The sequence below is a fragment of the Aotus nancymaae genome, unplaced genomic scaffold, assembly GCF_030222135.1.
Source record: "Aotus nancymaae isolate 86718 unplaced genomic scaffold, 86718_ANA_hifiasm-v0.15.2.pri h1tg000011l, whole genome shotgun sequence".
Lineage (NCBI taxonomy): Eukaryota > Metazoa > Chordata > Mammalia > Primates > Aotidae > Aotus > Aotus nancymaae.
This window is the reverse complement of record NW_026988422.1, coordinates 54,470,788-54,496,755: the sequence shown is the minus strand read 5'-3', so window position 1 is coordinate 54,496,755 and position 25,968 is coordinate 54,470,788. Positions and strand designations below refer to the sequence as shown.

At 44.5% G+C, this 25,968-nt stretch overlaps 1 protein-coding gene across 2 annotated transcripts in view; it reads left to right on the top strand.

The window, feature by feature from the left end:
- MAP3K9 (mitogen-activated protein kinase kinase kinase 9) overlaps positions 1 to 25,968 on the top strand; it is an 85,060-nt gene that overhangs the window by 6,355 nt on the left and 52,737 nt on the right. For both annotated transcript variants that reach the window (XM_021675045.2, XM_021675044.2), the window contains exon 2: positions 2,051 to 2,464. In XM_021675045.2, coding sequence (XP_021530720.2) covers positions 2,051 to 2,464 — 414 coding nt within the window. The remainder of the gene's footprint in view (positions 1 to 2,050; positions 2,465 to 25,968) is intronic.

Below are 25,968 nucleotides of genomic sequence, written 5' to 3'. Positions count from 1 at the left end.
CTTTTATTCATGGTGGAAGATGAAGTCAGAGCAGGCATGTCACATGGTGGGAGCCAGAAACAAGAGAAAAAAAGAGGGGAGGTGCCACACTCTTTTAAAAAAACAGATCTTGTATGAATTTGAGCAAGAACTCACTCATTACTGTGAGGAGGGTGCCAAGCCATTCATGGGGGATCAGCCCTCATGACCCAAACACCTCCCACCAGGCCTCACCTCCAGCACTGGGGATTACATTTCAACATAAGAATCAGAGGGGGCAAATATATGAGGTAGTTTTTTTTCCATTTTATTTCAACGATCTGTTGGTCACCTACAAAATGTTTGGCATGGCAAGTGCAGTGGTAAATGAGGCAGACAGAACCTCTGCCCTTCTGGGTCTCACAATCTGGCCTGGACAACAGGCATTGAACAAATAATTAAGTAATTGTAACCTTGATGACTCTTGTGGAATGGAAACTGCCATGGAAGTGTTTGATAGGGACCTGACCTCGTTTGGTTTGAGGGATGGAGAAGTTCCACTGTGAAACTGATATTTAAGACCTGAGGTATAAGTATGAATCAGCCAGATAAAGACAAAAAAGAAAATAAGATAGAGAAGAGGGTTTCATGCGAGAAACAAAACACACTTTGCTCATATAGCACTTAACACCATATGTAGCTTGATTTATAATCACTGGCAGCTATTATTATCTACCCATGAAAGCCTTTCCACACAGAAAGAAATATACAGTCAAGTACCTTAGGTTCAAACTCTGTATTTGGGAAGAATGATTGGTTGGGTGGGATACAGAGACCATCAGGGCTTGGACTGAGGCACAGATGACTGCTGGAGTAAGATCTCTCTAATGAGGCTCCTTTCCCATGTGTTTCAGTCACCAGGTCCTGGTAGAACCAAGTTCTGAAAGGTTCCCAAATTGACTGCGTACCTCCCATATTCACTGCTGCTGAGGTTTAGACCTCTGAGCTGCAAGGCCTCCTTAAAGGGTCCTTTTGCTGTTGGGTCTCTGTCCTCCAGGTTAGTTTCCAGCAGCTGCCAGAGTTGGTTTCCTTTCTAAATTACAGGTCTGACAACATTCTTTACTGAAAGATACATTACGCCTCTTGTTTACAATGTGAACTTCAAGCCCCTCAGAATGGCTTTAAAGATATTTTCTGGCCTGGTTACCCTCAACAAGGTTTTGAGCCTCGTCTCCAATCCTGATGCACATGACCCAGCCCCAGCAGACTCCCTGGAGTTCCTAATAATATACCGTGTATTCCCTGGTCCATGTTCTTGGCTCCCGTCCTTCCCTCTGCCTGATTGTCCTTCCCTACCCTGATTTCCTTCATTGTCTGAGATCTCTCCCACTCATTCTTTAGGGTCCATTTCAAATGTTACCTTCCCTGAGAATCCTTTCCCCACTCACCCCCTCAGTGCTCTGTGCTGCTGTGGGAGTTAGTGATTTTCCTAAGCCTCTAATCATACTTCTGCAGAAGCTCTTCTCATCCTATGGTTTGGTTGTTAGGTGTCTGCCTTGGTACTGAGTTGGGTGCTTCTCACCACTGAGCACACAGTAAAGCTGAATAAGTCTCAAAGAAGGGATCTTGGCAAGGTGCATCAACTCATGCCTGTAATCCCAGCACTTTGGGAAGCTGTGACAGGAGGATTGCTGAGCTCAGGAGTTCGAGACCAGCCTGGGCAACATGGCAAACCCCATCTCTATATTTAAATGTATTTTTAAAAAAGAAAAAAAAAAGGATCTCCCCCATGTTCCCTTTAGTTAAAATAGTTGATTTTGGTACAGGATTCTGCATAATTTTCTAGGTGAGATTTTTTTTTTCATGAATATTTATAGAATGCCTACTGTGTGATGACTGTCACTAAGGAAAATGCAAAGGAAAATAAGTTAATTGCAGTTCCTGCCCTTATGGAATTTACTTTATAATGGGGAGACAGAAAGGCCCAGCAAATAGACAACCTGCCCTGTTTACCCATCCAGGTAAATGAATGGTTAAATATGGTGTTTTCAGGATGTTTTTGACTTGCTTCTTTTTTCCTTCCCTTTCTCAGTGTTAGAGATTGATTTTGCGGAGCTAACCTTGGAAGAGATTATCGGCATCGGGGGCTTTGGGAAGGTCTATCGTGCTTTCTGGATAGAGGATGAGGTTGCTGTGAAAGCAGCTCGCCACGACCCTGATGAGGACATCAGCCAGACCATAGAGAATGTTCGCCAAGAGGCCAAGCTCTTCGCCATGCTGAAGCACCCCAACATCATTGCCCTAAGAGGAGTATGTCTGAAGGAACCCAACCTCTGCTTGGTTATGGAGTTTGCTCGTGGAGGACCTTTGAATAGAGTGTTATCTGGGAAAAGGATTCCCCCAGACATCCTGGTGAACTGGGCTGTGCAGATTGCCAGAGGGATGAACTACTTACATGATGAGGCAATTGTTCCTATCATCCACCGCGACCTTAAGTCCAGCAACAGTGAGTATGAAGAGATGGGGCTGGAGGGGCTCAGAGCTGTTGCAGATGCATTCCATGATGTCAGTAGGAGTGGGTTCCTGGCCGGTTGCGGTGGCTCACGCCTGTAATCCCAGCACTTTGGGAGGCTGAGGTGGGCAGATCACCTGAGGTCAGGAGTTTGAGACCAGCCTGACCAACATGGAGAAACCCTGTCTCTAGTAAAAAATACAAAATTAGCCAGGCTTGGTGGCAGATGCCTGTAATCCCAGCTACTCAGGGGGTTGAGACAGGAGAATCACTTGAACCCAGGAGGCAGAGGTTGCAGTGAGCTGAGATTGTGCCATTGCACTCCAGCCTGGGCAACAAGAGCGAAACTCCGTCTCAAAAAAAAAAAAGAGTGGATTCCTAATGGAACCTTAGTGGGCAGTGAAACTCCTTGCTTAAACACATTCCATCCTTGAATTGAGATGTAGGGGGTGAGATGAGTGCCAAGAAAGATTGGTTTAGGAAGAGAGGAATGAGGCACCTGAGGAGTTTGGGATAATTTTGAGGTTTTTTTAGCAGTCAAGAATGGCCTTGTCTGCTATTCTTCCACATATCAGAATGTGTAATTCTGATAGGCTGTGCAAAAAACATATAGATTTATTTTTTCACTTGTAGGAAGTGTGAATGTCATCACAAAAGGGGTTTTCCTCTTTGTAGAACAAGAGGTAGAGCAAACCTTTATTATCTGTTTGAATGTTTACCTAAACACCTCAACTTGAGGTACCCATCAGAGAAGGGAGTGTAAGAAGAGAATCATATTGTTTAAACCGTGAGCTGATTCAGGTCGCAATGTCCATTTGGAGAGCATGACTTGCTAGTAATGTTACTGACCTCCTGTAGCCCAAGGGTAGTATTAATTAAATGTCATAATTACCTAGTGTTTAATAGCAGGGAACTGAGAAGCAATTGTTTTGGATTTTAAGCAAGTGTTAAATATTAAATGGTGAATTAGTAGAAGCTCCAGTCCTTCATGGTGGCTGAATCAGCAGGGCTAGGAATACGCTTCTTTTCTGTGGTAGTTTGTGCTCTCTCTTGCCTAAACTGGGTGGTAAAGAGGACACAGTTGCATAATGGTATGTACTTAAAATCACTTGGAGCATCCTGTCCCAGAGAGGAGAGCATTTGAGTTGAAGGACTTTGGTTGGGGGTAGCATGGGCCCCCAGGGACATCACTCTCCCTGCATCCTTCAGCTTTGAGCCTGGAAATCCTTCAGACTTTGTTTTGTTCCAAGCTGTTCCAGATGTGGTTATTTTTATGTTGATGCTATTGTGAATCTGTTTACTTTTAAAACTACATTTTAAAATTATGTAAGTAGTGGTAGGGCACAGTGGCCTACGCCTGTAATGCCAGCACTTTGGGAAGCTGAGGCAAGAGGATTGCTTGAGCCCAGAAGTCTGAGACAGCCTGAGCAACAAAGGGGGACCTCATCTCTTAAAAAAAATTATGTGAGTAGTAAGTGTTTCTTGTAGAAAATTAGAAAGTGCAGATAAAAAGAAGAGGAAGTTAACCTATAATGTTTTCCTTTAGAGAGAACAACTATTACATTTGGCATATCCTTCCTGACATTTTTAAAGCGTATCTGGGTTATACATATACAAATATACACTTATCTTTTCTACCTGTATTCTTTTCCCCCTTAATAATAGAAAAATTCCTTCTTGTATGAGCATGAAACATTAAGTATGTATTTTAGATACGATGCATGTGAAGTCTTTAAGTTATATTAAAAATCTGGTTTCTCTTTTTCTCTTTGCTGTTTTCCTGTCTCTTTATCATATGATTATTTTCATCTACCCTCCCAAATTCTATTCTTTAAATAAATTAAAGCTTTTGGTGACCTCTTTTCAGGGTAATTTCTACCTAGAGATTGCTTTAAGTGATGGGATAAGAAGAACCAGATGTATTGCTGGAAAATGTCATGGAGAAGCTGAGTTTTCTTTATTTTACTTTTCCCAATATCTTTATCATGTTGAGAGAACTAGGCAAAGTACTGTAATATTACATAATTGAGCTCATTTAGAAAGTTGGGCTAGGATAACAAAGTTGTAAAAATTAATAGTTTACTTGATGAAGTTTTGAATTTTAGCATAATTTTAAGCTATACATACACATTTTTACCTCTTAGGAGATTTGTATTTAGGAATGGAGGCTCTTATGAAGGACAAGTTACCCTGTCAAGGTTCTGCTGTTTGTAGGAGAGGGCAAGAGACAAAACTGCTATTCAGGAGACAAAACTCTAGTCTATTCTTTGTCCTTATGTGGGTTTTAGTATTGTCAAGGGGGAGCCATCAGGATTGCAGGAGTTGTATAATACTTACACATTCGGCAGTATTTTAAAGGACCTTCTCAATACAGTTGATGCCCAGTAATGTTTATGGTCCACTGGACTGCATGGTTGGTGCTGACATTGATGCTAATTGTTAAATCTTACATGTGTGTTGGGGTAGCACGTTGACATTTTTCTATGGGTGGATGTTTGCCAAGGATTGTATGTATGTAATATGAGCCTTGATGATACCACCGGTTTTTGTTTGTTTGTTTGTTTGTTTGTTTGTTTTTGAGATGGAGTCTCACTCTGTCGCCCAGGCTGGAGTACAGTGGCGCCACCTTGACTCACTGCAACCTCGTCTTCAGGGTTCAAGCAATTCTCCTGCCTCAGCTTCCGGAGTAGCTGGGACTACAGGCATGCGCCACCATGCCCAGCTAATATTTGTACTTTTAGTAGAGACGGGGTTTCACCATGTTGGCCAGGATGGTCTCAATCTCTTGACCTCACGATCTACCCACCTCAGCCTCCCAAAGTGCTGAGATTATAGGCGTGAGCCACCGTGCCTGGCCACCACTGTTCTTATTCCATTGTAATGTGTACATGCCCTGAAAATGATTGTCTTTAATTTTAATTTTATTTATTTATTTCTTTAGAGACAAGGTCTCACTCTGTCACCCAGGCTGGAGTGCAGTGGCATGATCAGTGCTCACTGCAGCCTTGGCCCTTGGGCTCAAGTGATCTTCATACCTCAGCCTCCTGAGTAGTTGGGTTATAGGTGTGTGCCACCATGCCCTACTATTTTTTTTTTTTTTTGAGATGCAGTCTCGCTCTGTCCCCCAGGCTGGAGTGCAATGGCGTGATCTCGGCTTACTACAACCTCCGCCTCCCAGGTTCAAGTGTTCCTCCTGCCTCAGCCTCCCAGGTAGCTGGGATTACAGGAGCCAGCCACTGCACTGTAGGGCTGAGGGCCCCACAGGGTCGTGGGGTGAGCCTTATGCTGTGCTGAGGCACAGGATCCGAGAAATAAAGAGACAGGACACAGAAGTACAAAGAAAATGCAGCTGGGCTCAGGGGGCCACGCCACCTATAAGCGGAGTCAGGCGAGGCCCCTTATGTCCAGAAGCATGAGTATTTATTGTGTATAGGTTAGGGGCAGGGCAGTGAGTGAAATCATCTTTAAGGATAGTGATAAGGTCATGAGCAATAAAACATGGGGTCCACCCCCATTAGGTCACCTAGGCCAGGAGGTGGACAGTGCGCAGCAAGGGGCCCGTTCCCATGAAGGCAAGGGCTGTGTGCAGTAAGGGGTCCACCACCATTAGGTCACCGAGGCTTGAAAGTGGGCCGTGCGCAGTGAAGAGGGTGCAGTGTGCAATACTTCTATCTATGGGCAAACTACTTCTAAGAAGATTTATAGGAGGATGCTTTAAGTCACATAGCAGTGACAGAGCTATCAAGGTGACCGCCACCTTCTGGTAGCTTCCAATGGGTTCTATGGGAAGATACTATTCAAGCAGCACAGTAGCAAGAGCTGATAAAGTTCACAGTCACCAAGGTGGATTGCTGTTCTGAGGGCAGCCTTCCACAAGAACTGGAGCAAGGTCGTACAACTCCTTTATCAGGAGGAGTGGCTCTTGCCCCAAGCCTGCCATACAGCGGGTATTTTTATGATACTGAACACTGCTGCCTGGGCCATGGATTCTTGTCCTGGTTTAACTGTTTTTCCCTTAAATCATGCTCTGCACTGTGTCTGCTCTAAGCTTTCCTCCAATTATGAGCTGCTTATCCCTTAATTCATGCTCTGTACTGTGTCCACTCTAGGCATTCCTCCGATTATGAACTAAGATATAATTATAGGTATATATGTAGAGAAATATTCTTTAGGCACTCATACTATCAATTATTATATGATTATATAGAGAGGATTATATAGAGGGATTCTTCAAGCCCTATTTCTATAAACTAATATATGATTATGTAAAGGATTATATAAAAGGAAATAGCTGAGTAGTAACACTATAAAGTGAGATATTTCTCAAGCCCTAACTGTGCCAGGGTTCTGCTTAGCTCTCATTCCTCGGTGCCTATATAGGGGGTTACCCACACCGCACTTGGCTAATTTTTATATTTTTAATAGAGACAAGTTTTCACCATGTTGGCTAGGCTGGTCTCGAACTCCTGACCTCAGGTGATCTGCCTGCCTCGGCCTCCCAAAGTGCTGGGATTACAGGCGTGAGCTACCATGCCCAGCCTTTTTTTTTTTTTTTTTTTTTTTTTTTAATAGAGATGGGGGTCTTGCTTTGTGGCCCAGGCTGAAAATTATCTTATAAGTGTTATGCCACTTCCTCGCCCATTGTCTCCAGCTTGGGAGCCATGACTTCTTTGTATTTTGTAGACAGGAGCACTGGCTTGTTTTCCTTGCTTTGTTAAGGGTTCCAGAGAATTGGATTTTGGTCATTGTCATGCAAGGGCAGAATACTAGGAATTATATGTGTTAGTTGACCTTGACCATTAGAGAAAAGAATGTGTATGCATGGGAGCTGTCTTTGTGGGAAAGAAAAAGCAGTTGATGGTAAACTCCTAGCTGTTAGAAAGGCTCAGTAAAGTGACTTATTAAAATGTTTTTTTATCCTGATCACCCACTTTAAAAAGTCATTTGCAGTTTACTGGCAGTGAAACGAGTATAGCATATGGTATCCTATGTTGATACAGAATCTACATTGAGTTTAGGTTGATTGTGCGTAACCTGAAAAGCCAAACAGAATAACAGTGGCTAAACTAGGTCTACATTTACTTGTCTTTGAAAAGAAGTCTGAAGGATTCTAGGGCAGCTCCATATTGGTGTCTGGGACCCAGTCTCCTGTTTTTTACTACCTCATCCCAGTACATGGCTTCCATCCTCATTGTCACCCTGTGGTCCAGATGGCTGCCGGAGTGCCAGTTAAGAGGTCCAAGTGACGGGCCTGAGGAGGAGGGGAAGCAGAAGCACAGAAAAGGTGTCCCATGTGGCTGAGTTGGCTCCCATAATTTCCCAGAAGTCCAACATGGCGTATGTGCTTGCGTTAATTGGCCAGAGTATGGTCGCCTGGCCATTGCTAGCTGCAGAGTGGACAGGAAGATGGAGGCTTTTATGCTGGGTGTCAGTGAGCCCAGCTGAGAATCAGGGTCTGTTACCAAGGAAGAGCATTGCTGCTAAGGAATTGGCAGCTAGCAGTCTTACCATGGAATCTTAATGCAGGACATGTATTGGTATGAACTATTACCTCAGATGTTTAGCATCACACAGCCAAACAAGTTTAGCCAGGCCTGGGACATGTGGCTCAGACCCCTGGTTTAACTACTGGTTTATACTACTTTACCACCATCACATCGTCAACTTAGCATCACACCCTAATTCTACTTGCAAAAAGCCTCTGGCTATAAAAATGGATTTATGTCTCTGCTCCATCAAATTGGGGAAAACCAGTTACATGATTGTCAGCAAACGCATTGAAAGATGGTCTTAAATGGAAGGGTTGCCCTTTTGGGGGCAGGCAGATGAACTTCAGGATTTTGTGTAGTAGGGTGGCTTGGCGTAACGGCATTTGGCAGAAGAGCAGTTTAATAGTGTCCATTAAAAGTTAAATAAGTGGTTGGCCGCGGTGGCTCATCCTTGTAATCCTAGCACTTTGGGAGGGTGAGGCCTGTGGATCACCTGAGATCAGGAGTTCAAGACCAGCCTGGCCAACACGGTGAAACCCTATCTCTACTAAAATACAAAAATTAGGTGGGTGTGGTGGCAGGCACCTGTAATCCCAGCTACTTGGGAGGCTGAGGCAGGAGAATCACTTCAACCCAGGAGGCAGAGGTTGCAGTGAGCTGAGATTGCACCACTGCACTCCAGCCTGGGTGACAGAGCCAGATTCTGTCTCAAAAAAGAAAGTTAAATAAGTGAAAATATAAATATTTAAATAATATGAAAAAGCTTTGGAGAATGTAAAAACGTCCAAAGTGTCATTACTTTTATATTATTATTAAATCACTTTTCTTCTCTTAGAAAATACAGAAAAGGGCTGGGCACAGTGGTTTAAGCCTGTAATCCTTGTACTTTGGGAGGCCGAGGTGGGTGGATCTCTTGAGCCTAGGAGTTTGAGACCAGCCTAGGTAACACGGTGAAATCTCATCTCTGCAAAAAATACAGTAAAATCTTGCTGGGTATGGTGGCACATGCCTGTGGACCCAACTACTTGGGAGGCTGAAGTGGGAGGATCACTTGAGCCTGGAAGGTCGAGGCTGCAGTGAGCCGTGATTGTAACATGGCACTCCAACCTGAGTGACAGAGTGAGACTCTATTTAAAAAATAAATAAATAAATAAAAAAGAAAACAGAAAAACACAGGTAAAAACTGTGTGTTTTTCCAGTTTTTCTGCACATTTTTATGTGTTTGTTTTTACCCCTAGATAATATCCTAACAAAAATATTGCTTGTAGCATATGTTTCTCCTCCCTCTTGTCAGTGCATTGGCAGCCTTTGCCCCTAGTCACTACACTATTGCCTGCACATTCCTGTTGGACAGCTGGGGTATTTCATGTTGTTCTGTGTGGCCCTTCAGTGCTTTAGTTTCATATAATTGGAAATAACGTCATTCTGCTCACAGGGCCACAGCATCCACATTGCATTCATGTTTGATTTATCCCCTACCTGTACCTTTTTTGGGTTTCAAGCAACTCATTCTGAATTTTATAGCTGAAAGAGCAGAAGTGCGTAGTGAACTGTGTTTGGTTTGGGACTAGGCACACCTGCCTTCCTCTTTTCAGATGTCAGCTTAAATTCTCATGAGATCTTTGCTGCCTTCTCTTCTTCTAGAGGCACTTTCTCCTTTAGCCAAACTGGTCTCCCCTTTCCCACTTGCTGGCAGGGGTGCCCTCGCCTCATCTCTCTGCCTATCCAATACCTCCACAGTTTTCTGTGCTCAACTCAAACCTGGCTTCTTCTGGTAACCCATCATGTATCCTTGCTATGGTCAGTGCTAAGTTATCATTTGCTAAATGTGTATCACCTCGTAGTTTGTAGAAGAATATTGGAGTAACAGAAGGCTAGAACCACTAGTCTAATGGCTGCAAGTTCAAATGCCTTCCAGCCAGGGTGAGTCAATCTAAAGCACGGATAGGCATTCACAGGCCATAAGAAAACAAACACCGTGCTGGCCTGCAGGCCAACCTGCCAAGTTATATCCTCTGGCCTCTTTTTGTTGGCTGTGATTTCAGAAGCATCCCTTACATCTCCAAATAGGTTTTGTATCTTTAGCCCCCAGCATAGTTCCAGGTGCATAGTAGGGTCCTCAATAAATGTATAGATAAAAGGAATGAATGAATAAATGAATGAATAAAATGTCACATGAAGTGGTTTACATATGGGATCCCAAAATGTAAACATTCCCTTTCTCTTATCTGTGATGTCATTCATACCTCACTTGTGTGGAATTATTTATTTATTTTATTTTTTATTTAGTAGAGACAGGGTCTCACCATGATGCCCTGCTGGTCTTGAACTCCTGGGCTCACGCAATTCACCTGCCTTGGTCTCCCAGAATTGGGATTACAGGCATGAGCCACCACGTTTGGCTACGTGGGAATTTGCTTTTCATCCTCAGAATCCTCAGGCCCTTGATGATCCATCATAATTGACTGAGCCCAGCCACCTGTTTTGGATGCTGGAGTGTGGTATTGTGACAGTGCATTCCTTATTAATCTCAAACGCCTCTGCCTTCTCCCCTCTTCACACTTTTCTTGATCACCAGCCCAGCTAACTCACTGGTCCGTGTTTCCACTGTAGCTATTGCCGGCTGCTAGGAGTGGCTGGAGCAGACCACTGCCCAGTACTGCCGGGTCTACTCCCAGTCTGTTCTGTCCAACCTCAGTGTTCCCTTTGTTCCCAGCTTAGGGATTGCCTGTCATGCTCATCATAGTGCCTGTTCTAGTTTTGTTAAATTGGTGGATTGGCTGCTCCTCTTAGAACTGGAAGCCCATGTAGCATCTCCCCCTCCCAATTTTGCTCACTTGCACCTTGTCCTCATCTCCACCATTCTCTTGGAGTTCACAAGATCAGGAAGCCGAAGACATGCTTTCACAGTGTTAGGATGGCAGAGCTTTTGTCTTTCTTCCTCTTGGTCTCAGGTCAGAGTCTCGCTCTGTTGCCCAAGCTGGAGCACAGTGGTGCAATCTCGGCTCACTGCAACCTCTGCCTCCCAGGTTCAAGCGATTCTCCTGCCTCAGCCTCCCGAGTATCTGGGATTACAGGCACGTGCCACCACGCATGGCTAACTTTTGTATTTTTAGTAAAGATGGTGTTTCGCCATATTGGCCAGGCTGGTCTGGAACTCCTGACCTTGTGATCTGCCCACCTCAGCCTCCCAAAGTACTGGGATTGCAGGCATAAGCCACCACGCCTGGCCCAGCAGGCTCTACATTCTAAGCCCTGGAGTATACCTGGACCACACACTGGCCAAAGCCCCTGACTGGTTTTCCTGTGCAGGATTTCTCATGGCTGCTGAGTTTGGGGGCTGCCAGACCTGTGGCATCCTGTGACCCGCTGGATCCCAGTCTTTAGTGTCGTTGTCCTACACACATGATAGAGCCCATTCTGCCTGATGGAGGAAGCAGCTAAGGCATGGGAACCCTGGACAAGGATGATGCGGCATTAGACTTGCCTCGAAAAAGGATGAGGAGTAGCTGTAAAAGCAGTTTTTTCCTTCAGGAGAATGAAATAGGCAATCAGACATTCCCAGAGTGGACCTGGGAGGCAGTGAAGTATCAGCTGGAGAACCCAAATCTTGGTCCTTTTTGAGAGGTAAGTAAATGACTTTTTGTACGCTTCATGGAGGCCTCTCCAAATGAAATACTTCTGGAAGTACCTGGCTCAGGTGCTTCTGTATTTCCCTGTTTTTCTCCCCTCAGTCAGGTCCTTTAGTGGTTTTTGCTACACATTCCTTCTTACAGAGAGTTGGAGGATGATGGATGTGTTTTGAGGATTTTCCCAGGCAAAAGTGTACAAGCATTCAAATAACTGGATTTATCTTTTGGTTGCAGGAGGCTATGCCAGAGGTTAGCTAGCAGCTACCTGGCAGGTCTCAAAGCATCCTGTTCAGTGGATGGCTAGCATTTCCCATGAATGCAGAGACACGTTCTGCAAGCCAAAATAAATACCTAAGTGAATAAAGCTGAAATGAAGCCTATAACCAGCCAGGTGAACAGGACTCAGCAGAAGAAACCAATGAGGCTGGAGATCAGTTCTTTTTTTTTTTTTTTTTTTTTTGAATTGGAGTCTCAGTCTGTTGCCATGTTGAAGTGCAATGGTACAATCTCAGCTCACTGAAACCTCCAACTCTCCCTTGTTCAAGCGATTTTCCTGCCTCAGCCTCCCAAGTAGCTGCGATTACAGGCACGTGCCACCATGCCCAACTAATTTTTGTATTTTTAATAGAGACGGGGTTTCACCATGTTGGCCAGGATAGACTTGATCTTCTGACCTCGTGATGCGCCCACCTTGGCCTCCCAAAGTGCTGGAATTATAGGCGTCAGCCACCATGCCTCGCCATCTCTTGGTTCTTTAACATGGTTTAGGAACCCTACCTTTCCCTTTTATCCTGTGCCTTTGTGGCCATCTCTGCACAAAGTTGGTTTTCTTTTATGGGCCAATTGGAGTGTCTGGTATTAAGAATACAGCAGCAAACAAATCAGACAAGGTCCTTTCCCTCCAGGAGCTCCCTGTGGGGTCAGGGAGAAGGACCTTGATCAAAGTAAAGTTACACAAAATGTAAAGTCAAGACTGGTGAGTACCATGAGCATGGCTGATAACGGGACATGCCTGGAGAGGAGTGCTGGAGAATTCCCTAAGGAAGTTTTGTTTCCGATGTGATCTGAGAGAGGGAAGACTAGAGACAAAGTGGAAAGGGAAGCTGGGACAAGGAGGTTCCAGTCAGTGAGGCCAGCAGGCCTGGGTGCCCAGTACAGTGTGGCCTCTCAGGAGGCAAATTGCACGTTTGGATTCTCTTGCCTCTGTCCTTTCCTGTGGTTGGTGGAGAAGGATTCATAAGGAAAATGGATCCCTTTGTGGGCCACGTGCCTTTGTTTCACCAGCGGTTGCTCTAGAGTCCTGCCTAACTCTGCTTCTTATTTCATCACCATGGAGGTTCTCTGCAGCTTATTCAGTGGGGCGAGAAGTAGCTCAGGACACCGGGCAACTTTGAGGCTCTCATAATGCCTTGCTGGAGTCGGAGCAGGAGCTTGTGCTATAGGGTTGGGGTTTCTGGACTGTGAGCTTTTGGTTGTTGAAAGCAGCGTTGGTGAGTGGTTGAATGCAGGGCAAGAAAGGCTTTGAAAGGCCTGCGGGCTCTGATTTCCGGATGAATATTTAGTCTCTGCCTCTTTGATCTGTTTCCTCTAATTTGAGCCACAATTGCCTGGAAAGTAAATAATAAATTACTGTATCTTCCCTTTCCCACATCCCTCCCCAAGCAAACCTGGTAAGAGCTAAGTATTGACCACAGTTTGCAGATGGTCTGTGGCACTGTCATTGCTCAGGTTCAAGATTGTCCTTCAGGATGTCTAAGGAGATGAGAGAAGAGCCTGCCTATCTCTCCTTTCCTCTGCATCTCTTGGAAAATTTTCCATTCCTTAACCTGGTTCTTCACCTCATTTTGATGAGGTAGCTCAGGATCACTTATGGATAGGATGCAAAGCAGTGATGTCAGTGGTCTGGTTGAGTCAGGAGAAATGTAGCTTCCATCCCAGGTCTTTACTGTGGAGTCCCTTTCAATACTCCTGACAGCCTCTTGGGGAATTGCACTTTGTTCCTCTTATAACGTAAAGATTAACATAGGGCCAGGGAACCACCTGGAATCTCTGCAAAATGTGGATAGATTCATTTTGGAGGGAAAAGGTCATGGCTGTTATTAATGTAAGACTCAGAGAAGGTTATGAATCAGTATCATTACAGAGAACTTAAACTAGGCATCTGTGTAAGAGGTGTTCTGGTGCAGTAGAAGGAACATGGGCCCCAGGGCTGTCCTTGACACTGACTGGCCAGGTGGCCTTGGGCACATCTGTGATCTCTCTGGACCTCAGATTCTTCATCTGGAAAATGAGAGGTTTGGATAAGTGGTCTCTGAGGTCCCGCCCAGGACCTAAAGCATGAATGTCTGTGTGTTTGGGAATGTTAGTGACTGCATGGTTTGTCTCCCTCTGCGTGTCAGGCTGCAATGTGCTCAGTTCTCCCCTTCAGTGCTTGTTCTGGCAAGGGCTGTATCTCCTGAAAGGGAATCTTTGCCGAGTGGTTTAGTGGAGAACACAGTTGACAGGGGCCCACAAGTGCTCCCCTTCCCCCATTGCTGCTCAGGGCATGACAGATGGCTTTGCTGAGAGAAGATGCTCTGGTCACATGAACCATCGTGGGGATTCACAATAATCCAAGAACAGCCTTCCTCCTAGAAACAGGACACAGTTAGTCGCATGCCAGTCTGTCCTTGGAGCTAAGCAAGGGGCATCCTGGTGTCCCAGAGCTTTGCTGCTGCTTTGATTTACACTTGCTTCCTGCTCACTTTTTTGGAACAACATAGGGCTTTTCCAGATAGGGCTCAAGGTCACTTAGGCAACTTTAATTGTGTGTCTCATATATCCCCACTCACCAGCAGAATCACAGGATGACATGTGCTCTGTGCAGTCCACTATACTGTAAGAGTGAGACATATAAATTAGACATATTATAAGCTGTGGATTGCATGTCCTTTCCCCTCCTAACTTCCCTAGGGTTTTTGCTCTTTGTAGGAAACTCTAAGGTTTTGATCTGAGAAGAAAGCGTTTTCCTCTTAAGATTGGTTTTGGGAACCACTGTGGTCTAATGGAAGAAACACTGGTGTTGGAGTTAGATAGACTTGGATTTAAGCTACTTCTTGAGCACTTGACATTGGGCACGTGGCTAACCTCTTGGAGTTGCAGGAAATCTCATCTGTAAAATATGAACAGCACAGAAATGAACAATACTGTTTTAAGATTATATGAGCTATTGTATGTCAGTATCACACAGGCACTGCATTCAGTAAATGGCACTGTGCTTTTTTTTCTTTCTAAGAAGTAGGAGAAACTTCTTTCCATTCCTTCTTGTTTTAGTTGCACACAGGATATGGCTGAATTTCCCTTTTTAAAATGGTGCGTGAGGGTTTTAGGCAGCTCTGAGAAGCCCTCTCGTAAGCCAGCCAGGCATAATTTTACTGTTCCCACTGGAACAGGCAGATTTATTTCTGTGGAATCCCCTGGAACGGATTGAGCCCCACCAGCCCCCTCTAACTGTGCAAAAGCCTCTAGTGGAAAAGGCCCATGCGTCTTGCACCCGCTGGACTCAACCTTAACTCGAAGTGCTAGGTCCTCTGAAAAATGCTGTCTTGTCCTGTCTGTTCCAGGCTTTGGCTTGATTGAATGGGACAGCTGGCCAGTTTTATGGCTCTGCTGGACTCTGAGCTGATAATTAAAATGCTTTTGCCCCAGGAGGAAGGCAATATATTTCTTTCCCTCCCTTCTGTGCTGCATTAGTCTGCTTTTTTCACATCCTCCCCTGGCCTCCCTATGTCAACTTAGCTTTCTTGCTACACAGTGTCATTTAAGACTCTGGAGTATTCAGGGTGGGTTGAAGAGATTTTATTTTGAGTTTTGTGGTCTTGTTTTGGAAGGTACACAGAGCATGTTTGGCCCCTTTTCATCTCTGTATAAAAGCTTTGTTTCCTACAGCTACTCTAAATCTGGTTGTGTACAGTACTTAGTAAGTCCTCAAGAAATGTTTGTAGTTATGATAATCACAGATTCTAGCAGTGTGTCTTTCCCCTACATACCTCCTTCCTGCATAGACATTCTCCAAACAACACCACACCTCTTCTCCTTTAGAGCCCTCATTTACGATGTGAACCCTCGGTTCTTTTGGAGATGAGCCCATGTGAGCTGTGGGTGAGATTGGATTTGAGTCCTACGTGGCTCTGTGACTTGCTAGCTAAGGACCATGAAGCAAATGACGTACCCTCTGTGGCTTAGTTTTTGCAGATGTAAAGTGGGAATAATTATAATACCACCGATCTTATCTCGTAGGGTATAAGTCAGGATTAAATAAGATCATTACGTCAAGTTCTTAGGAGTGCCTGGAACATAATAAGCACACAATATATTGCCCGTTTTCTTACAATTCCATCTGCCATACCTATTCCCTTAGTATTTAGATCACAATTTGTGATTATATTTTTGGGTGGTATCTTTTGTCTTGTGCTTGCATTTCCATTGCTTTAGTGATATTCTTTCCAGTTATACTGTAGAATTTAAAAAATTCAAAATGTATTGCATACACATTGGTAAAAATAGGACAAAACTGAAATACAAAGAAAAGTCTGTCTCCAGAAAAAGAGAGAGAGAAAAAAGAAAAATTTCTCTTCTTCCCACCCTAAACCCTAAGTTTACTTCTTAGAGGCAAATGCAATTAAGTTTTTTTTGTCTCTGATAATTTTTTCTGTGAAAACATGGAAATCTCAATAGACCTCTCGACAGCAGAGGTGTTGCTGTTTTTCTTCCCTTCATCTTCTCCTGCTCCCTCTGTCTCCTCTCCCCTCACATCATGCCTACTATAGGACTTTGCATATAGCAGCCCAGGTGTTTGGTGACAGTTCCAAGGTGGCCAACCAAAAAATCTTGTTCTGTTTTGTTTCTTGTCCCTAGTTCCTTTCTGGATGGACTCAAGCCCTTTTACTAAATGATCTTTGTTTGTTTTCTTCAAGCCTTTGCTTTTATATATCTATTTCATAAACTTTTCAGGAGCTTGGGTCCCTAGAGGAAGGTGTTCTTTGGAGTAGCTTGTGAAGTCAGAAGCCCAATGTGTGTCTCTGGAATGGCCCAGCTGTGAAGGTTCTGACTGTCCTTCCATCCCTTGGAGCAGGTTTGGGAGTGGGGCTCATTGTAGCAGTGAGGCCCATTGTACCAGGCCCATTAAGCAGATCTTAACTATAAGACCTTTCTCTGCAAATCATTGTGACTGCAAGCTGATGTGGCTGATGAGGCAATATAACATGAAAAAGTATTGTTAAAAAAAAGAGTTATTCTAGATTCCAGTGTGCAGATACAACTGTTTTCATCTTTATATTTGGCTTTCCTATTCTTATCTATATACCTCATCTCCTCCTCCCGTTTTAGTCATGGTGTACATGCCATCTGGACACTTAAAAAATTTTTTTGTTTCTGCATTCTGTTAACCTTCAGGGTCCAAGAGGAAGGAGGATGCCATAATCAGTGAGTACCAAGCAAAACCAAAAACTAAAAATAAAAACAATAAATAAGAGGAAGGAGGAAAGGACTATGGTTAGGGAAGATAGTGATAGTTCTTGGGTGCTCGTCATTCTTGACTTTCTTTTTTGCTTATTGATGTGATTAGAGCTTACAGGAACCTTACACTTGTGACCCAGAGAAGTTGAGTGACTTGTCTAAGGTCATCCTGATACTCATGACAGTGTTCTTTCTTTTAGCCCCACAATGGAACTCTGTTACTCTGCCAGGCTTTCCAGCTAGGACCAAAGGTATTTTGGACAATAGTGGAAAGATGATCTGTACCTCATTTGAGGAACCAGGGGGACAACTTGCTTATAAGGTCCTAAGGTCAAAGTTTGCAGTGAAGTCACTAGTTACTGTGGGATGAAGTCATGGTGTACATGCCATCTGAACTTTTTCCTGGCTACTAACATGAACTCGATCATTTTCTTTAGTATGTTATATAGAAGGATAACAGTGTTCAGTATTCTTCTAGGTGGTACAAATTTTTAGGAAGAAAAGAATAATAAGATCATTTTCTATTTCTTAAGCAGTGGACTCCTAGCTCCCTGTGCTTGCAGATAGGAATCCCTGCTTAGAGACAGAAGGGGATCCCAGAGTGGACCGTTAATAATCTCCCTGCTGTTGGCACAGTTGTGTGATAGAGAGTTGTTTTTCCCTTTTCTCTTGTCTTAGGAGATCTACCCTTACTAAATATTTGGGTTAAATTAAAATAAAATTGGCTTGCTTTACCCAAATGCACAGCAGCTAGTAACAAGGAGAGATGCCCCATCACATCCCATGGATGGCAATGGAAAATCAACTAAGGACTTACACTTTTCCCACATAAGCTTCAGATGATTTAAGATTATTAGTGTAACCTGACATTATCTGATACTCTCCTTGGCTTATTATTCATGGTGACAGTAATACATGGCCCTCATGTCCTTCACCTCCTAAATAGTCCTAGAGGTAGTATAAGAGTATGGTAGTCCCCTTTTATCTGCCATTTCACTCGCCCTGGTTTTAGTTACCCATGGTCAATTGTGGTCCAAAAACATTACATGGAACATTCTAGAAATAATGATTCATAAGATTTAAATTGCACACCATTCTGAGTAGCATGATGAAGTCTCATGCCTTCCCACTCCATCCTGCCTGGGATGTGAATCACACCCTGTTCAGCTGTCCATGCTGGGTATACTACCTGCCTATTAGTCACCCACATGGTCTGTCCTGACATCCAACCATTGACATTGTCACAGCGCGATGATCCAAGGCCATCCAAAGCAGATGATCCTCTGACTATATATCAGAAGGTTGGGAGTACCAAACACTGGGTCACTGTTACAATCGCTGTGTCATCTACCTCACTTCATCTCATCACATAGGCATTTTCTCATAACCTCACAAAAAGGGTGAATACAGTACAACAAGATCTTTCCAGAGAGACAGAAAAACCACATTAGTAAAACTTTTCTTATAGTATAATCGTTCTATTTTATTATTGTTGTTAATCTCTTACTGTGCCTAACTTATAAATTAAACTTAATTATATATATGAATGTATAAGAAAAAACATAGTATATATAGGGTTCTATCCATGGATTATAGGTATGAATGTATAAGAAAAAACATAGTATATATAGGGTTCTATCCATGGATTGGGGCATTCACTGGGGATCCTAGAATGTGTCCCCTGAAGATAAGGAGAGACTACTGTAATCATGCTTTGTATTTGGCGCTTTAGAATTTTATTTGAAACAGTATCTACCCGAGGTACTCCAGGAAGGGGTGGAAGTATCCCCATTTTATTACAGAAGAAGCTTAGGCTCAGGGAGGTTTAATGCCTTGCGCAAGAACACATAGCTAGAGAATGATAGGGCCTGGACTCAAATGCCAGGCTCTTGAGTGCTTGCGTGGTTTTCTTTCTGCTCTGCTCCTTGGGAACAGATTGCAATAGGAGATCCTCCTCTAGCACTTTGTTCTACAGGACAGACCCTGGGACTCACCAGAGTCTGGGTGCAGCGGGGCTAGACCTGGACAATAAACCTGGTCTTGGGGCCTTTGTGGTGTAGATCATCCCACATTTGGAACTACAGGTAGGAGATCCTTCACTTCTCCAACCCAGGGCCTCTGGCATCTCCAGACCTGATGGTCCTAAAATGCACAAGACCTGAGAGCTTGTTTCTCATTTCTCTTTTCCCCAGCCTCCCCTGACCTCCAAAAGCACAATTTGAACCTTTGCCATCCTTCTGTAGCCTCAGCTTTGCTTCAGTTTTTTTTTTTTTTTTTTTTGTGATAGGGTCTCACTTTATCACCCAGGCTGGAGTGCTGTGGCCTCTGCCTCCTGGGTTCAAGTGATTCTCTTGCCTCAACCTCCTGAGTAGTTGGGATTACAGGCACCTGCCACCATGCCTGGCTAATTTTTGTATTTCAGTAGAGACAGGGTTTCAACATGTTGGCCAGGCTGGTCTTGACCTCCTGACCTCAAGTGATCTGCCCACCTCGGCCTCCCAAAGTGCTGGGATTATAAGCGTGAGCCACTGCGCCTAGCCTCAGCTTTGCTTCTTGTTAGTGTTTGTCCTGAACCAAAGTTGTGCTTGCATACAGCTGCCCAGAAGTTGGGCCATTGCAGAAGCTTCCACTTTATTGGGCTGTTATTCTTACTTGTGTTTGTGTTGTGGTTTTGTTTTTTATTTTATTTTATTTTTTGAGATGGAGTTTTGCTCTTGCTTCCCACGCCAGAATGCAATGGCATGATCTCGGCTCACTGCAACCTCTGCCTCCCGGGTTCAAGTGATTCTCCTGTCCCAGCCTCCCAAGTAGCTGGGATTACAGCCATGTGCCACCATGCCCAGCTAATTTTGTATTTTTAGGAGAGACAGGATTTCACCATGTTGGTCAGGCTGGTCTTGAACTCCTGACCTCAGGTGATCCACCCGCCTTGGCCTCCCAAAGTTGCTGGGATTACAGCCGTGAGCTACTGTGCCAGGCCATGGTTTTGTTTTTGTTTAAACAAAAGAAGTATATATAGATGTCAGATACATTCAGAGATGATTATTTATGGAATTAAAAAATTTAACCAGAAAAGTAATATAAACATTCAAAAAGGGTTTGGACACATCTCTTAATTGCAGAGCCCTGTGTGGTTATTCAGATGCCACGTCTTTCAGCTCTGCGTAGTCTGGGAGGTGAGCGGGCCCTTCTGGGGTGTTGCTTTGCAGCTGAGTATATGGCCAAATGGACCATGCCTGAACAACAGGACAGTCTTGTTCCTCATGGAGGAGTGTTGGGCATGCTTTGTGGTGCTCACTTAACACTTCATTATGAGAGACAAATTTGACTTCACTGTTCATTCCTTGATGCTCCAATTTGGATTGATTGCCAGTGGAATAACACCTAGACTATCAACGAGTGAAGCCTCCAGCTATTTCCTTCTTCCACCTCACAAAGAGAATTTTGACTTTGCTGTTCCTGGAACTTTTGAACTTTGTGGTAGGAGGAAAGGGGAGGGGACAAAGAGTAGAATCCTTCAAGTACTCTCTTTTGGGAGGAATTTTGAGCAGGAAATAAGGGAGCTTCTTTGTGTAAGGACAGTGGATGGAATTTAAAAGGGGTATTTGAGGAAGGGTTGCTGTGGATCATATGAATCCTTCGGATGCTCGAGAAAAGTAGGAGTCAGACTAATTTGAATTTACTTTAGGATGCTGTCTTTCTTCCCACCTTACCCTCGTTTGGACACAGCACTCTCTTGATATTCCAACATGTGAGTCCGTGGCTTTATATGCATAACTAGGTTGCAAGGACCATGAATCTGGCCAATTTTAGGTTTACAAGCATTTTGGTGCTTGATTTGATGTGTAATATATTGGTGGAGAGACTGGATAATGACCTTCCAGTAAGCGTAAGAATGACCCCACTCAGGAAAAAGAAGATACTCTTTTTTTTTTTTTTTTTTTTTTTTGAGATAGAGTTTCGCTCTGTCACCCAGGCTGGAGTGCAGTGATGCTATCTTGGCTCACTGCAACCTCTGCCTCCTGAGTTTAAGTGATCCTCCTGCCTCAGCCTCCCGAGTAGCTGGGATTACAGGTGCATGCCACCACGTGCGGCTAATTTTTGTAATTTTTTAGTAGGATGGGGTTTCACTATGTTGGCCAGGCTGGTCTCGAACTCCTGACCTCATGTGATTCAACCACCTCGGCCTCCCAAAGTGCTGGGATTGCAGGCGTGAGCCACTGCACCTGGCTGGAAAAGAAGATATTCTAAGACCTTTCCTCACATGAGATTTTACTGAAGGCAGGGAGTAAGGCATTTGAGCATTTCCCAGCAGTTTCTGGGTATGCCTGTTATGCCCACCTTCCAGGAAGCAGGGAAGGAAGGAAAGGACTGGCTTTCACCTAGAAACTGAGGTGTAACATCTTGAGAATTTGTATAGTTTTGAGTTTTCCCTATCATGGTGAGATCCTCAACTCTGTCTCATGGGGAATAGGATTTGTAGAAGAATTTTTGGAGGTAGACTAAGAAGATGCTAGGAAGTCTCTTCTTCTCCATCCAGTGGACATGGAGGTGGGAGGAAGGAATTAGAAAAGCATAAACTGAATGACAGTGAGTCAGAGCAAAGCTAGTCTTGGCCCGAGGAGGTACTTGAGGTTGGTTCCTCCCTGCTCTTACATGGAGAGGTTGAGATGTGATTCATAGGAAACTTTAATTGGTGTTTCATAGCTTTCCAGGGCTGTAAAGGACTTGTGGTTCACAATGGCAACTCCCAGTGTTTTGAGCCTTTGTGGTTGGGACTTCCTTGCCTGTAAGGTGATGGGATGAAGGTGGTATCTGTGGTGGGTTATATTGCTTCCTCCTCTGCCCTCAAATCCTTTCTCCTCTGCGATGCCTGGGGTGAAGTGCAGGTCACAGAGCCTGGAATGTTTTCTTTGTGTGTAGATTATGATTCTCAACCAATTTGGGTAATTTTATTACCCAAAATGGCCTCATAAGAAAATGACGATGCCTGCTATTGTATAGATGCTATAGGAAATATGACAAATCTATTATATACATAACGTAGAGGTCACTTCCACTGCATTGTTTCCATCCTTAGGAGTCATGCTATGTAAACACATCCCAAACAACCAGAACAGTGTGATACAGTAGGGGACAGCATGTTAAGATACATGAGATGGAGTCTGGAGAAAGCAGAATTCCCTGAGAGGCCTTGATGGAAGGAATAGGCCTTAAAGAGCAGGTAGGATTCAAGAGTTGGTAATAGGGCAGGTAGGCCATAGCTGTGACCTCCCAGGGAAGGCAGCCTGCCCCAGCTCAGACAGAACCAAGTGTTCACTGATGCTGTGTCCTATCACCTAGGTTCTTTAGGTAATTTCTAGACCTGGAATGTTGAATAGGAAAGCCATGCTCCCAAGAAGTTGAGTCTTCCATGTAGAAACAGCTCCTCTTTCTTTTTCTTTTTCCTTTTTTTGAGACAGAGTCTTGCTCTGTTGCTCAGGCTGGAGTGCAGTGGCACGATCTTGGCTCACTGCAACCTCCATCTCCCAGGTTCAAGCAATTCTTCTGCCTCAGCCTCCCAAGTAGCTGGGATCACAGGTGCATGCCACCATGCCCGGCTAATTTTTAGATTTTTTAGTTTCAGAGGTTTCATCATGTTGGGGTTTCATCAGTCAGGGGTTTCATCATGTTGGTCAGGATGGTCTTGATTTCTTGACCTTGTGATCTGCCCACTTCGGCTTCCCAAAGTGCTGAGATTACAGGCATGAGCCACTGCGCCTGATGAAACAGTTCCTCTTTCTAAGCTCCTCTTTCTCCTCTTTCCAGAGAGCCTAGGCTGGTACGGTTGTGGGCTGGTACAGTTGCGGGCTCTGAATCCGGCAGACCTGGCTTTGGGCAGAGTCCTTGACCCTGAGCCCATTTCCTCTTCTGTAAAATGGGGATAATTCTAGTATTTACTCATAGCATTGTAATGAGGATTAAATTAGCATAATTCCTGGCACAAAGTAAATGCTCAGTAAAAGATAGCTTTTCCTTTTCAAACAATTCAAGAGCAGCAGCAGATATGAGACTAGATTCACAGCGTGTGTCACCTACTGTTTCCATTATTGTTTCTTCGGAACAGACCACCCCAAACAAGAACAATTTTATTAAGCTCATAGAGTCTTTGGGTCAGGAATTTGGCAAGAGCTCATTAGGGATGGCTTGTCAATGTCTGGGGCCTCATCTGGGAAGACTCGAAGGTGCGGCGGAGGCTGCAGATGAAGACAGGAACCATCTGAAGGTTGATCACCCACATGCTCGGTGCCTGAGCTGGGAGGACCCAGAGGCCAGGACTGCTGATTGGGGTGCCCACGTGCAATCCCTCCATGAGCATGGCTATCTTAGGTCTCTTGGCCTTATGTGTTGTCTAAAGGCTGTAAGCCCAAGTGTTCCAGTGAACATGGTAGAAGCTGTAGCATCTTTTCTGATCTAGCTTAGAAGTGAAGCATTTTCATTTTTTTTGCATTCTGTTAGTTAAAGTGAGTCTCAAGACCACTCAGATTCAAGTGGAGAGGACATAGACCCACCTGTCAGTGGGAAGTGTCAAGATCACACTGGGGAAAAGCACAGAGGATGGGAGATGATGGACTACTTTGAAAATGCAACTTCCATGCCTGCTGAGGGAACTCTGGTAGCAGAGTTTGGGGATACAAGGTCCTGGAGAGCCTGTGTGGCAGCTGCACCCCATGGCCACATGCCAAGAAAGAACTGCTTTCTGTTGACAAAACCATCAAACATCTGATAGGCTTCCTCTTGTTTATTTTTATCTGGTATGTAGCTGGGTGCTTCAGAGGCGTGACGGAGATCTGGCAGCTTTTCTCAGTCAATTTGAGCTGGTACGGTGGGAAAATTCAGGTCAGGCAGGTGGTTGTGCAGCCACTTCCCTTACTAAAGAGCACCTCCTCTTTAGTAAGGAAAGTGGCTGCACAAAAGCTCCACCTCTGCCTTTCTGTTTCCTGCTGGTGATATCTGTGCCTGGATGAGGTGAGGGATGGAGTCCCGGCTGGTTTTCTGGGCTTAATTTGCACAAGATGGCAAGGGCTGTAGGTGTCCAAGTAGACTCCTTTTGAAGCAGTTATATTTTAGGATGTTAGACAGACCTAGGTGTCCTGCAGACACATGGTGGGAGGTTTGGTCAGGGAGATGGTGCTTATTCTTCTGTTTTAATCACGAGAACCTTTCACTCAGAAGCATAGGAGATGTGGGAAGTGGATATGACCTCCAAGAAATAGATGAAAGTGAAGTTCCCAGAGAAAGCTGGGACTGGTTAAAGGAGTCATTTTTCAAGGCTGATGCATTGTGCTGTGCTTGCTGGAGGCCATAAATATATTAGTTCCCTATCATGTCTCCTTCTATCCTCCAGCCCAACAAGGCAGCAGAAGCCCTCACTTATGCTGTTAAGTCATGCGGCAGGTACGGATGTGGGCACATGATGAGGAAGGTTGGTGCTTTGGGTTGTTTCTCAAGTGCTGGACCACATGAATACTTCTGATTTTTTCCCTTGTTCCCCAGAACACATATTCACAATACGGCCAGCCAGAGTTGTTTGGGAGTGGCCTGGAACCCTGGACACCCTCCAGGTTTAAACTGTCATCCCAGTATTCCAATCCTATTAACTAACCAGCCTGTCTGAAAACTTTGCATAAGGTCTGGGTGCCTGTCTGAAGGATCAAGACACTAGCCAGCCCCAGGAAGCTCATCTATGCATTCTTTCTCCTCTGGCATCTTTCTTAGCTTGTGCCATTCCCTGAGTTCCTTGCTACATGCCCTTGGCTGACATTGTAAAGCGCATTACACTGAAATCTGGGTCCTTGCCAGAGATGTCCCAGATGAATGCAGGACTGAGCTGCCTTAGCAAAGAGTGGCTGTTCTCAGCATGCCAGAACTATGGAACTGCATCTGGTCTAGTTAGTAGCAGTCTGTAATATGTGAGTTGGTGGCTACAACTGAAAATGAAGGAACCCTGTTTCTAGGTGTTTGTGGTTGGAGAAGAATGGAAAGCTTTGGTTCCTGTTGGAAGGGATGAGTGGGTGGGTGAATGTTAGGAGGAGTGGGGCCACTAAGCCCCCCTGAACTCACTAAATGCTAGTATATTCCTGTAAGATTGGTGACAGATAGGGACTTGGCCAGAGCAAATAAGTGATGTGATGCCAGAGAGATTTGCTAGGACTCATGGGCCACTCTTTCTCTGGTTATAATTCTGGTCTTGGATGTTGGTTATATTTTAGAGGCTTTAGCCCTTTCTACCCGTGGTGCTGGTGTCTCCTTCCCAGAGAACTGGGTGGACACTGCATTAGTCAGGGTGGGGCCTCATATACCTCTTCACAGCCAAGGTCTAGTGTCTCAAGAGTTGACTTGCCAGGGCATGTGACATTCTGGTGACCAGTGGTCCTTATGCTTCAGGACTCCAACCAGTATCCCTTGACCACTTTTAATAGCACCAGACTTTGATAGGGAAGACTTTCTGAACCCTGGGCTGTGATGGAGCAAGGAGACCCTGCAAATCCATAAAATAACCATTCCCTCTGTTTTTGAGGCTGTTAGGAGGGTCCATCCTGGGATGAATGAGCAGTGAGTAATGTGTCTCTTATGGCTCACTATGGTTGTTGGTGAACAGTGGAGCTCGGGTCCAGAGGTTTTGGAGTGGACACTTATTCTTTGCCTTTCTGATATATGAATCTCAGCCTTTCTTACCACTGTGTAAGAGTGCTTTCTGCTGCTCTCGGGATGGGTCATTGGATAGGGCATACATATTAGAAAAGAAAAAAGATAAGTAGATGGTAATTTGATATGGATAGGGGCAGGAACTGGAGATTCTCCTGAGAAATGGCTACCCCTTTGAGGTGGGCATTGGGTG